Source organism: Erinaceus europaeus, chromosome 10 (assembly GCF_950295315.1).
Source record: "Erinaceus europaeus chromosome 10, mEriEur2.1, whole genome shotgun sequence".
Lineage (NCBI taxonomy): Eukaryota > Metazoa > Chordata > Mammalia > Eulipotyphla > Erinaceidae > Erinaceus > Erinaceus europaeus.
Genome location: NC_080171.1, coordinates 25,800,852 through 25,814,817, shown reverse-complemented (window position 1 = coordinate 25,814,817; position 13,966 = coordinate 25,800,852). Strand labels below are relative to the sequence as shown.

The window sequence follows — 13,966 nt, the reverse complement described above, 5'->3', positions numbered from 1 at the left end:
CCTTCACCATGCTTCTCCCCAAGGTGGGGTGAGTGACTCACAGAAGGGACTCTATGACCTTGTCCCCACCTCCCTTGTCTGTCTCTTCCCCATATCTCCACCCAGAGCCCTGAAACACAGCTTCCCACCATCCTCAACTCCCAAGTCACCAGCATATCCTGTCTAAATGCTCTGGGAACAATGTGCCCCATCACATTGTCCTTTGGCTCTGTCACGCTCTCTGAGCCTGCCGTCATCACAGGACGTTTCACCCCATGACAGTCTCTCCTTGGTTCTCAGTTCTCCATAGAGAGCTTAAAATGTAAACCAGACACATTGCTTTCCTTCCTAAAACCCCCAGAGCCAGCCAGCTCCTTCCTATTGCACCTCCCTTTCCTACTCCTCCAAAAATCACAGTCTCACCGTACACATTTCCATGCACTTCCCCCTTCTCTGACTCCTGGGTGCACATCATCTGCCCCAAATGACCTCTATTTACCAGCTTCACAGCTCTTACACAATCAATATTTACCTCCTTCTTTCATTTCTTTCTTCTTTATTTTCTGCCCCTACCTTAGGCTAAATTAAATAAATAAATAAATAAAATAAAATAAAAACAGATTTCCAGAAGCTATTTGCATCCTGGCTCCTCAGAATATTCTTTTCATGAAAATAGGGTATTTGCAAATGTGATGGAGCTAAGGAATTTGCCAGGTGTTTGGAGAAGCTCCTAGACTCATCTGCTAGGAGGAAGCCAGAGTAGATCAGAAGCAGAAAAGAACAGGTGACAGAAGATGCTTGGCACACAGACTGGGGGGTGTGGCCACAAGCCAAGGGGAGCTAGCACACCAGGATGTGAAAGAAGCAGGACAGCCCCTCCTGAGCCTCAGGAAGGACAGCCTCAGACTTCTGGCTCCAAACCTAGGAGAAGAGAAACATCTATTCTTTTAAGCCCTGGCCTGTGGCAATTTGTTCTGATTATCCCCAGATGCTACTAAGCATTAAGACGACAAAAAAGCAGAGTCAAATGTCAGAAAGACTTGGGGTAGATGAGAGTCGGGGACAGGGAAGGCTTGCTTCCCTGGTAGCACTTAAGCTGATATTGGGTGTGTGTGTGGGGGGGGGGGGGTGAATCTGTGCAGGAGTAGAGACAAGAGGACTCCTGGGAAAAGAATGGGTGCACAATGACTTAGGGCAGGCAGGCTCTTGTGTGCCCCAGGCAGCAAGGAGAAGGTGAAGCTGGAGGGGCTGAGGACAGGAGAGTGAAAGGATAAGATTTGAAAGGTGGGAGAAGCTTCAAGGGCCAGGCCAGCAGTGCCCTCTGAAGGACAGGGCCTCTGTGAGGTTGATGCAGCAGCCAGCTGACTCAGGAACCTGGGAGAAGGAACATGAAGAGTCAAGGTGCAGAAAGCGGTTTGAATGAAAAACTAGGGAGGCAGCATAATGGTTATGCAGAAAGACTTTCTTGTCTGAGGTTCCAGGTTCAAGCCCCTAATAGCTAGAAGAAAGAGAATAGGAGAAGAAAGGGAGAGAGATGAAGGGGAGGGGACAGGAGGGAAGGGGAGGAGAGGAGAGAAGAGAAGGGAGGGAAGGGGAGGGGGAAGATGGGGAGGGGAGGGGAGAGGAGAGTGAAACAGGAGTAGCCATGACTATGGGCATGAACAGAGGCGGCACGGGGCAGGGGTGCTGGAAGGGGAAGGTCATGGAGTTGGAATGGGGGCTACAGAACTAAGGGTGGGAGCATCTCAGGTGGTAAGGAGCAGCTGTAGGACAGGAAGTAGCTATTGAGCTCAGGCAGCAGAGGCTGTATCACATTCATAGGGGGACAGACAGAATTGCTGGTCATGTTGGGGCTGGAGGAGGGGCCTGACAGCATGACTTGGGAGAGCAGTGCCCTCTACCACCTGCCTTCAGAAAGGGAGCAGGACTAGCTGAGAGTGTGAGGGACACAGAGTAGGTGTGAACTACAAAGGACTTCCCCCAATGAGGGAGAGATGTCTGCTGAGCACTGGATATGGCCCCTAGAAGTCACCTCTGGTGGTGGCAGCTTTGAAGAAGGGACTGAGGAAAGAAAGGAAAGCAAAGGCCTTTTTTTCTGTAAAGGAAGCCACTGATGCAGGAAATGGAAGTGGGGTGGGGGGGGTGGCAGCAAACTCTACCAGTAGACACATAGAAAGGTCACTTGACATGCTGCCATCCTGGCAGAGGTGGGGTCCCCTGGAGTGGGTGGAGTGCCTGTCACCTGAGATCTGAACCGAAGGAGAGAGAAAGCACTGGAAAGTCATGCCATGAGCTGGGGATTGGGTAGTGGGAAATGGCAGGACCCCTGGGAGCCCTGGGTACCCTCTCTGGGACATGTCTACACTGGAGGGACTGCTGGAGCTGCTCGAGGTCTGGGAGCAGGAAGGCGGTGGGGAGAGGACAGAGCTGGGCACAGGTGCAGTCTCTGAAGAAGACGAAGAAGGGTGTGTGGGGGGAGTCGGGCTGTAGCTCAGCGGGTTAAGTGCAGGTGGTGCAAAGCACAAGGTCGGCATAAGGATTCCGGTTCGAGCCCCGGCTCCCCACCTGCAGGGGAGTCGCTTCACAAGCGGTGAAGCAGGTCTACAGGTGTCTATCTTTCTCTGCCCCTCTATGTATTCCTCTCCTCTCCATTTCTCTCTGTCCTATCCAACAATGACAACATCAATAACAATAATAACTACAACAACAATGAAAAACAACAAGGACAACAAAGAAAATAAATAAATAAAATATAAAAAAAAGAAGGGTGTGTGGGAGGAAGAGTAGTATGGACCAGCGTGGAACCCCCAGAGCAGACATGACAGAGCACAGCAGTGACTCTGCCAGGGAACAGCTTCCACTAACCAGCCAGGCCACAGCCTATAGGGCCCTGGTGCCAAGGTACATGGCAGACACACAGTAGGACTACAGATGGCAAGCAACAGTGAGTTCTCCATAGCCATTGTGCCCAAGCCCACAGTGGCAGGACCCAGTCGGTACCCAGTCCAGAAGCCGAGGCAGCTCCCAGGACCAGCTGCTTTTCCAAGGTTAGAAGCCTGGGCATACTCATGACCACAGAATGCGAGCTCATCCCCATAGGACCTTGCCCTCAACTTGGATCAACAACGATAAAGAATGTTCCATCCTCTGAAGGGAGACTAGACAACATACTCTATGCTCCACCTGAGAAGATGGGTCCTGAAATTGGGGCAGTTTGGAACATTCCTACTCATGACCATAGAATGTGAGCTCAGATCTACAGGGATGCAGAGGTCATATAGGCTTCTAAATTGAATATGGGCCCCAGATCAGATCAAATTGATGAGGTTTACAGTCAACAATATTTATGCATCTTTTCCATATTTAGGAGCTACTCTCTTCCCTGGTCAAGCTTTCTGGTTCTTTTTCCAGTCATGACATCATCTCCCCAGACAATAACTTGGATCCACCTGCATATCAGATTTCAGGCTCGGGGGGGAGGGGGGGGAACTAGCGTAGTCATGGCCCTTTGGACTAGAACTAAAATATGCCTACTAGCTATTTACAAAATGCTGACCACCCCCCCCAACTCTTCATCTGCACTATTCCAGCCTTTAGGTTCATGATTAGTCAACAATTTGTTTGGCTTTATATGTTAGCTCTCTTTTCAGCCACCGGTTCCAGATCCTAGCATGATGCCAACCAGACTGCCCTGGACAGACAACCCCACCAATGTGTCCTGAAGCCCCGCTTCCCCAGATCCCCGCCCCACTAGGGAGAGAGAGAGACAGGCTGGGAGTATGGATCAACCTGTTAATGCCCATGTTCAGTGGAGAAGCAATTACAGAAGCCAGACCTTCCACCTTCTACATCCCACAATGACTCTGGGTCTATACTACCAGAGGGATAAAGAACAGGAAAGCTATCAAGGGAGGGGATGGGATACAGAGTTCTGGTGGTGGGAACTGTGGAGTTGTACCCCTCTTATTCTATGGTTTTGTCAATGTTTCCTTTTTATAAATAAATTTTTTAAAAAGTGAGCTCAGATCTACAGGGATGCAGAGGTCACATAGGCTCCTATGGAGAATATGGGCCCCAGATCAAATAAATGGGGTTTACAGTCAACAATATTTATACAACTGTCCCATATTTGGGAACTATTCTCTTCCCTGATTCAGCTTTCTAGCCCTTTTTCTATCTATGACATCATCTCCCCAGACAATAACTTGGATCCACCTGCATATCAGATGTCAGGCTCAGAAAAAAAAAACTAGTATAGTCATGGGCTCTATGGGATACAACTAAAATAGGCCTACTAGCTATCTACAAAATGGAGACCCCAACTCTTCATCTGCACTATTCCAGCCTTTAGGCCTACTAGCTATCTACAAAATGGAGACCCCAAATCTTCATCTGCAATATTCCAGCCTTTAGGTTCATGATTAGTCAACAAACTGTTTGGCTTTATATGTTAACTCTTCTTTCAGCAACCAGGTTCCAGATGCTACCATGATGACAACCTGATTTCCCTGGACAGACAACCGCCACCACTGTATCCTGGAGCCCCGCTTCCCCAGAGTCCCACCCACTGGGGAAGGAGAGAGGCAGGCTGGGAGTATGGATCGACCTGCCAATGCCCATGTTCAGCAGGGAAGCAATTACAGAAGTCAGACCTTCCACCTTCTGCACCCCATAATGACCCTGGGTCCATACTCCCAGAGGGATAAATAATAGGAAAGCTATCAGGGGAGGGGATGGGATACGGAGTTCTGGTGGTAGGAATTGTGTAGAGTTGTACCCCTCTTATCCTATAGATTTTGTCAGTGTTTCCTTTTTTTCTCCTGCTTCACCACTTGTGAAGTGATGCCCCCCCCCCCCGCAGGTGGGGAGCTGGGGGCTCGAACCAGGATCCTTGTGCCAGTCCTTGCACTTCGTGCCATGTGCGCTTAAGCTACTGTGCTACTGCCCCGGCCCCATCAGTGTTTCCTTTTTATAAATAAAAATTTTAAAAATAATAATAATAAAATAAACTGAAAAAAAGAAGCCTGGGCATTGAGCACATGAATACTCAGTGCCAACACAGATGCACCCTCAACCCTGAGCATGAGTCCGTCATGAAGGCTGGTGTCCACAGCCTCCCAAGGAGGCCCTGTCTGCCCAATCTACCTGCCACACAGAGGAATCTCCATCCACACCCACTGCTCCATGAGATTCAGCTTAACAGAGAGACCTGCATACCCCCTGCCATCCTCCCAGAGGCTGGTAAGGGAGGAAGGATAAGCAGAGCTCACGGGGGAGGCTGTGTGGGGTGCTGGGCACAGAGCCAGGGGTGAGGGAGCCGGGCATCCTGCCGGCTCTGAGCACAGGCGGCTGGACAGCTCGCGTGCGTCCGGGCCCCATTTGCTAGGAAATTTGCAGAAGACTGGAGAGTTAGTGCCGTTGCCTTGGCAACTGCTCTGTCCCGTTCTAATGAAGCTGGCAAAGGAAGGAGGCTTGTCTTAAAGGAGCACGAAGCTTATCAATTTTGCCGAAGTCTCAAGAAGCCGCATTAGGGGGACAACAGGAGAGGAGATGGGGACTGGGGCACCCCATGGCTCTCTCTGCACTAAACCAGGCCCTACCACTCCCCAGGGACTCAGAGCTGGATGTGGGGAACCAGATGTCTTCCCAAAGCCAAAACCCCAGGTTCCATGCCAGCCTGTATGTCGGGTCACAGCTCTAGGGTTACTTTAGGGTTCACAGATGGGAAGATGAGTCTAATGAGGAGAAAGACAAAGCTCTAAATTGGTCAGCAGAGGCAGCTCACTGTCTTGTATAGCCATCAACCCAAAAGGAAGTGGATCAGCATGAGAAAGTTGGGAAGAGCTTGCTGGTGATATGCAAGTGGCCAGAGCCACTGAAATCCAGAACCAGAGGTGCAGAACAAGAGGCTTGTGGTTGCAAAGCGACTGTCGATTCCACAGTATGGCTCAGGAGGTGGCACAGCAGAAGAACACAGGATGTGCATTGCCTGGGGTCTCGGGTTCAATCCCTAGCACTGTATGTATCATAATGATGGCTGTTTCTCTCTCTCTCTCTCTCTTTTTCTCTCAAACAGATATTTTTGTAAAAAAAAAAAAAAAAGAAAGAAAGAAAGAAAGAGAGAGAGAAAGATGCAAGGGCCAGGTTGTGGTGCACTTGGTTGAATGCATACATTGCAGTGCACAATAACCAGGTTCAAGCCACATCTGCAGGGGAGAAGCCACATCTGCAGGAGAGAAGATTCATAAGCACTGAAGCAGTGTTGCAGGTACATCTCTCTCTGTGCATCTCTCTCTCTGTGTTTCTGACTCCCCTCTCTATCTCCCCTTCCCTCTCAATGCCCCTCCATCACTACCCAAAACAAATAAAATCTTTCTAAAAAATGCTTTAAACCTTGATGACTTAGAAATAAGCTGAAATTTCTGAGCTGGGAAAGGAAAAACCAGAGGAAGAGACAGTAACAGTCGCCCCAATGACAAGGTATGCTGACACAGTCCACATAGGTACAGGATCAGAAACAGACAGTCAGACTAGAGGAATAGCTTACTAGGATAGTGTGCTGCTTTGACATGTGCAAGACCCAGGCTTAAGCCAGGCCCCCAGCACATTGAAGGAAGTTTCAGTATTATGTTTTTTACATTCTTTCTCTGCCTCTATAAAAAGTAAATCACATTCTCCAAGTCTGCAGATGAGGCAGGGCAAATGAATTTTAAAAAATGTTTTTACAGGAGTAAAGTGATATCTCATTGTTGTCTTTATTTTCATTTATCTGATAATCAGTGAATGAGCTTTCTTTTTTTCCCACGGCTGTTGGCTCTTTGGATCTCTTCTTTAATGAACATTCTGAAAGAACAGTAACAATGAATGTTGGAGAGGTTGTGGGGGTAAAGAGACTTTTAAAATATTTATTTATTTATTTCCTTTTTTGCCCTTGTTTTTATAGTTGTAGTAGTTATTATTGTTGTTGATATCATTGTTGTTGGATAGGACAGAGAGAAATGGAGAGAGCAGGGGAAGACAGAAAGGGGAAGAGAAAGATAGACACCTGAAGACCTGCTTCACCACCTGTGAAGTGACTCCCCTACAGGTGGGGAGCCAGGGGCTTGAACCGGGATCCTCATGCCAGTCCTTGCACTTTGTGCCACATGTGCTTAACCCACTGTGCTACCGCCCAACTCCCTTAAAGAGACTCTTTTTACACTACTAGTGGGAATGCAAATTGATTCAACTCCTATGGAAAGCAAGCTGGAGAACTCTCAGAAGGCAAGGAACGGGCCTACCCTAAGACCTGGCAATTCCTCTCCTGGGAATATATCTTAAATAAATAAACACACCCACCCAAAAAGATCTGTGTATACTTATATTCATAGCAGCACAATTTACAGTACCTGAACCCTCCCCCCCACCCCAGAGTCTGACTTTGGTTCAATACACCAACTCCAGTCCAAGTTCTGCTTAGTGTTTTCCCTTCTGATCTTGTTCTTCAACTTCTGTCTATGAGTGAGATTATCCCAAATTCATCCTTCTCTTTCTGGCTTATCTCACTTAACATGATTTCTTCAAGTTCCATCCAAGATGGGGTAAAGAAGATGAATTCACCATTTTTAGTAGCTGAGTAGTATTCTGTTGTGTATATAGACCACAAGTGGCCCAGCCATTCATCTGTTGTTGCAGCCCCAATAATCTTATATACACAACATAAAAATCCCCATCATAGTATGGACTGGCCTGTCAATGCCCATGTCCATCAGAGAAGCAATTGTAAAAGTCAGACCTCCAGCCTTCAGCGCACCATAGAGATCTTTGGTCCATACTCCCAGAGGGATAAAAAATGGGGAAGCTTCCAGTAGAGGGGACTAAATATGGTCCACTGTTCATGGGAGTTGTGTGAACTGTGTCCCTCTTATCCCACAATCTTGTCTACAAAATCACTAATAATAATGAGAGAAGCTGAAAAATAAGAAAACACAAAGCAGAACTTGGACTGAGTTTGGTGCATTGCATCAAAGTAAAAGACTCTGGGGTGTGAGGGGGAGGGTTCAGGTCCTGGAACATGATTGCAGAGAAGGAACTAGAAGGGTCTGAATTGTTATGTGGAAAACTGAAAAATGTTACACATGTACAAACTACTGTATTTTTTCTGTTGACTGTATACCATTAATCCCCCCAAATATAGAAAAAAAAAATCCCCATCATAAGTTTACAGTTACTCAGCATTAACTACATTCACCATGTTGGGCAACAATTGCCACTGTCAATTTCCAAAACCTTTTCAGTAACCTGCCGGGATAGCCTGAGGGTGCTTCTTCCCGAGCAAGTGCTCTCTGGGTTGGAGAGAACTCGACTGGAGCCAACCTAGGCTGCTGCATGGGAGAAGGATCAGGAACTTGTGCTGGGCTAGTGTCGCAGGAGAGAGACTATGGAACTCTCGGAGCTGGAAGGCAATCCCAAGTGTGTTAAAACAGAAGAGAAGCTGTATATATACTCACCAAGTAGGGTGGAAACAGGATGTGATGTAGAGAGGGTGGAGCGAAAAGAGACTGGTGGAAATCAGGGTGACTAAGAGAGGGGGCAGAGCAAAAAGACATCATGAACCAGTGGGGATTAAGCCAATGCCCTGCAGGCAGGGAGGTTCCTAGGTAACTGGTTATGTAAATAGACCGCAGGGATAAGCAGGGGGAAGCTGGTGTACTGCCCAACAGTAACCCAAACAGAAATCCTCTACAACTTAAGTAACCTATCCTCATCCTCCTCCTCCCAGCCCTGGATGTCTCTAGGAGCCTAAGTAAGTGGAAACCCTACAGGATATATCTCTCTAAGTGTCTGACTTATTTCCCTCAGTGTCACACCCTTGAAGTGCACCTCTGTTGTAGCATGTTAGGATCCCTTTATTTTTAATGACTGAATAGTATTCCACTGTGTGGGTGGATCATGTTTAGTGTATTGGTCTTCTGTCAGTGGACACTTGGAATGTTCTGCTTTTGGGTCGTTGTAGGGAGAGTTTCCCTTCCAGATCATTCTTGCATTTCATCTGGGTAGATTTCCAGGGAGGTGGCTCAGTGGTTAGAATGCAACACTTGTATGTGTGTGTGTGTGGGGGGGTGCATGCATGTGTATGCATTTTAAAACCAAAACAATCTTTGCTCTCAGGCCACCCAAAAAATATTAGCATAGCCACCCTCCTTAGACCACAGACCATAAATTCCCATCCCAGCCCTGTAACTGTCTGATCAACTGAAGCCCAGCCCCAGGAAGGATGTTCCCAGGGGGGAAGGGATCACAATGGAGAGCAGGACAGTTGTCCCACAGCCAGAGCTTCTCCCTGTCCTCCTGGGAAGGCATTGCATGTTGGGCCCTCCTGTTCCCTTGCTCTGCATGGGGGAGAGGGTGTGAGCCTGTGAGGGTCCCCATGGGTATGCAGTGGGCTGTGTGCACAGGATGTTGGCATGGGGAAAGCACACAGCTCTGTCTTGCCCAAATGGGAATGGTACTCAGAAATGAGTTTACAGGTCAGGCCTTGGGCTTCCAGAACAGACTGAACATGCTCTGTCCTCTTACCCCGAGTCAGGAGATCCATCCTGCAAACTAGTTTGGATGTTTCCTTTCTTCCTCCCTGTTATGCCATGTCACTTATGCTCCCTCCTTTTGGGGTTACCACTGGCTGGAGGACCCCTCTCGGCCCGTGGGGCCATACCTTCCACTGACTTCCCCCACTTGGGGACAGGGGGAGACATTCTCAGGCTCCTGTAAACTCATTTCTGAGTACCATTCCCATTTGGGCAAGACAGAGCTGTGTGCTTTCCCCATGCCAACATCCTGTGCACACAGCCCACTGCATACACATGGGGGCCCTCACAGGCTCACACCCTCTCCCCCATGCAGAGCAAGGGGACAGGAGGGCCCAGCATGCAATGCCTTCCCAGGAGGACAGGGAGAAGCTCTGGCTGTGGGGCAACTGTCCTGCTCTCCATTCTGCATCATTATTATTGTTGTTGTTATTAGTCATTTAATATTGACTTACAAAATTGTAAGATAATGGGGGTATAATTCCATACAGTTCCCACCACCAGAGTTCTCTGTCCCATCCCCTCCATTGGAAACTACAATAGTTCTTTCAAGGTCACTGATATGGACTGATTCTATATCTGTGAATATATACATGTATATATATGTACATATATATATGTATATATATATTTATATTCTCCCCACTTTGTTCAATTGTCTTACCTTCAATTCCTTTCTAAGTCACCCCTACACTTATTACTACTTGCAGGAGTCTTCCCTTTTCCCCTCTTCTCTCTGCTAAGAGAAACAGTGCCTGTATTCCTCTGGTGTTTTTCAGGTCCTGGTGAAATGGAGGTTCAGAGCCCTCAGGTCATCTTTTATCATTTGCTCTGCTGGGAATATGAACCAAAGTTTCTTTGGGGGTGCAGAAGGTGGGAGTTCTGGCTTCTGTAATTGCTTTTCCACTGGGCATGGATGTTGGCAGGTCAGTCCATACCCCCAGCCTGTCTCTATCTTTCCCTAGAGGGGTAGGGCTCTGGAGAGGTGAGGTTCCTGGACACACGGGTGAGGTTGCCTACCCAGGAAAATCAGGATGGGATCATAGTAGCATCTGCAACTTGGTGGCTAAAACGTAGTAAAATGGAACAGCTTCCATTCTAGCACAACTCCCCACAACCTCCCCCTGGAAACATCCTCCCAGGAGATGAGCCTGTTTCTCCGTGTCTCCTGGAGAGTCTTTCATCCCAGGAGTCACGCCGCCCCCATCTACACTCCGCAGCCCACGTCTGTGTCCAGAGGCCCGGGAGCCCCAGTACCTGCCTTCCCTGAGTCGGGATCCCCCATCCCAGGGAACTGGAGCCCCTGCCACCACCGAGGCTGGCCAGGATGGAGTTTTCTCTCCAAGTCAAATTTCCCCCGCCTTTTTGATGTCACATCCTGTCCTAGCCTGCTTCTCCCCGACCCCACCCCAGCTCCCGCCGCCCTCCAACCCCACCCCACCCCCACCCCGCTCCCCAGCTAGAGCGTGGCGCCACCCCACCCCCACTCCTTCCCCTGCAAACTTTTGGCACCCGCAGCAGCCTGGAGCGCCTCGGGACGCCGTGCCTGGGAGAACCGCAGAGCGCTCCCCGGAGCCGGCGCGGGGAGCCTCCGGGAGGAGGGGCCATAAGGGGCCGTCCCGCCCCGCCCGGCCGGCCCAGCCCTGCCCGGGAGGCGCGCGCCGAGCCGGGACGCGATCAATATGCAGAGCGGAGGCTCCGCGCAGCACACCCCGCGCGCCGCCTGCTCCGGGTGCTGAATCCGCCGCCGGAGCCAGCTCCGCCCGAGCGCGCCCGCGTCCACGCAGCCGCCGACCGGCCCGCACCCTTGCATGCCAGGACGTTGGAGGTGGCCGAGAGACATGCAACCCGCCCGGAAGCTCCTCAGCCTCCTCTTCCTCATCCTGATGGGCACCGAACTCACTCAAGTACGTGCAGCCAACGCCATTTTCCTCCCTGCCTGCCGCCTGCCAGGCACCTGCCGGGCCCGGAGCCCCGCAAAGTCAGGAGCTGAGCCCCCCTGCCCCGGCTGGTTGGCTCGGGGTTGGCGGGGAGAGGGGACAGCGCCCACCGCAGCCCGGGTAACGGGAGGAGGGGTGCAGGCTAAGTGAGACTGGGGCTGTCACACACCCTCAACGCCAGCCCTGGCCCAACGGGGCTGCACAGCTACCCTCTCTAGTCTAAGCCCCCACCCCATCCTCAATCTATATTGAGAAGTTCCAAGGGCAGCACCAGGGGTTCCTCTGGCTGCCATTGTCTTGGGGTGTGGGGGTAGCAAGCGGGATGTCCAACCCCCTGGCTTTTCCCCAGGTAGAGAGACCTAACCCTCCCCCCACACCCCACCCCTCCCTCTCTGTGCTTATAACGCTGCCCTTGGGGCTTCGCGAGCAGACGGTGGGAAAGGTGTCGCCGGGAAGGGCGCTGTGTGCGGATTGGGGCGCATTGTAGACTCTGCGCGTAGGGCCTGGGGGAGGGGAACCGGGGCACATGCATGGCTTGAGGTGTGAGTGGCAGGCCGCCTCTGTGTGTGTTGGGGGGGACCGGCAGGCATTTTAAGCGGGCTCGGGCACCCCCACGCCCCAACAATGTAGCTAGAGAACACTGGTCTCTGGCTGGTATTCTCCATTTTAAAAATCATTTTGTATCTGGCAGGTCTATGGGGAGGAGAAGGGCTGGCCGCCTGTGAGCAGGGACTGGGGGCGGGGGGGGGGTTGCTTTGGCACCAGGGTGACCAGCAGAGCCTGCTAGCTTCAGGGAAGCAGGCTGCTTGAGGGTGACATTAAAATGCCCTTTTTGTAGTGCCGTTGTGCCACACTTTGAGCTGAGAAACACTGGCCCTTTGGAGTCTGGACAGTGGGTGGGGCAGCCAGCAACCTGACTTGAGCACCCGCTACCACCCCTGTTCCTGACCCTCTCCTGCTTCCCCACTTCCCTCTAAGAATGAAAGAGAAAACAAAAGAGAAGGGAGAGGTGGCTTACGGAGAGAAGGCTCTGGAACGAGCTTTCCTTGTTTTGCCTTGAAGCCTTGCTTGCTGGCTGGCTGTACCCAGAGAGGGCAGCTCCAGTATCCGCTCCTAAGGGGGAGGGGGGTCTGCTTCCTACCTGCCTTCAGGTGCCACTAGATGAACCCACTGGATCGCTGGCTCCCCTGGAAAGCGTCTACTGTTTGACTGGCAGGGAACTTTTCCTGGTAGCAGGGAGGGCTTGGCTAGGGTTGAGCTTGTGCACTGTGGCTGGTCATTAACACACACACACACACACACACACACACACACACACTCACACTCACACACATGCACGCATGCACACACACTACAGACCAGATTGTGGAGCGTGCACTGGCAGAAAGGAGCCAGGCAGGTGCTGAAGAGTACTGTGTGCCTTCTGTAGACATGTCAGAAAAGAGGTGACTGTCCCTGCATGGTCCTAGATGTGGCTGCCTAGCTGGGCCTCTCAACCCTACATGACCATCTTACTGCTAAGCACCCCAAGCCAATGACTCCAAACCATAGTTGTTTTTCTTCCTGAGTCTCCTCGAATAGTTTGCACAATTTCCCTATTCTTAGGGGTGGGGTGGGGTGGGGGGACTTTTGAGGCAACTTCAACGGAAGCTTTGTCTTGGGGGTAGAGAGTGTGCCCTCCCACCTAAAGTTGCCCCTGCCCACCTGGATCCCACAGGCCCTGAACACCCACTCTGACCCTCGTTTTTAGTACCCTGGTCAGCTCCCCTGAGCCAGGGAGGAAAGTTGTTTTCTTTATGAGGTTCTTCCCCGCCCCCTTGGCTGTGGGACCTCCCCAGGGAGTGTGTCCCTGGAGGCAGCAGCAGGCATGGCCTTCCCCTCCCTGGGCCGGCCTGGCCTCTGAAGCTGTTCCTTAGGCATCTTCCAAGGGAATCCCTTTGCATATGGGACGTTAGAGCAGAGGCTCCTCCAATGGCTAAAATCCCTCCCACTATTGCAAGTCTGTGAAGGGGTTGAGACTGACTCTAGCCCCAGAGACCTCAGCTACTCCAGCCCTGCCCAGGGGACCCATGGGGTTGTACCAGGTGCCTTTATCCTCCAGCTGTGACCTCTGTGTAGTGGGGGAGAGGGTGGAATTGAGAAGGGGATGTGGGTCCAGGGAGGGGCTGCTCTGAATCTGAGAACTGCTTGGGTTCTCATCTCACCCTAAGAATCTTGCTTTCTAGATCCCAAAGGGATGGGATCCCAGGAAGCGTCCTGAATGATATGATGTCTTGAGTTGTACAGTCTGCATGTGTCCCTGGGCTTCCGGGACCAGAGGACAGCTGAGTGGAACCCCCCCCCCATCATTTCCCCACATGGCGTACACTGCTTCCAGGCACACAGGAACTTTCTAGACCACCCACACACCCTCACCCACTCAAGGGCCTTGGATCCAGGTACCAGGCCTACTGTGTTTATAAATTCACAAGCACGTGTCCA

At 51.0% G+C, this 13,966-nt stretch overlaps 1 protein-coding gene across 1 annotated transcript in view; it reads left to right on the top strand.

Annotated features, from left to right (window-relative positions):
- Positions 1–11,089: 11,089 nt before the first annotated feature.
- The window catches only part of OLFM1 (olfactomedin 1), a 41,674-nt gene continuing 38,797 nt past the window's right edge, over positions 11,090–13,966 (top strand). Inside the window, exon 1 of the mRNA XM_007521419.3 lies at positions 11,090–11,452. Coding sequence (XP_007521481.1) covers positions 11,357–11,452 — 96 coding nt within the window. The 5' untranslated portion in view covers positions 11,090–11,356. The remainder of the gene's footprint in view (positions 11,453–13,966) is intronic.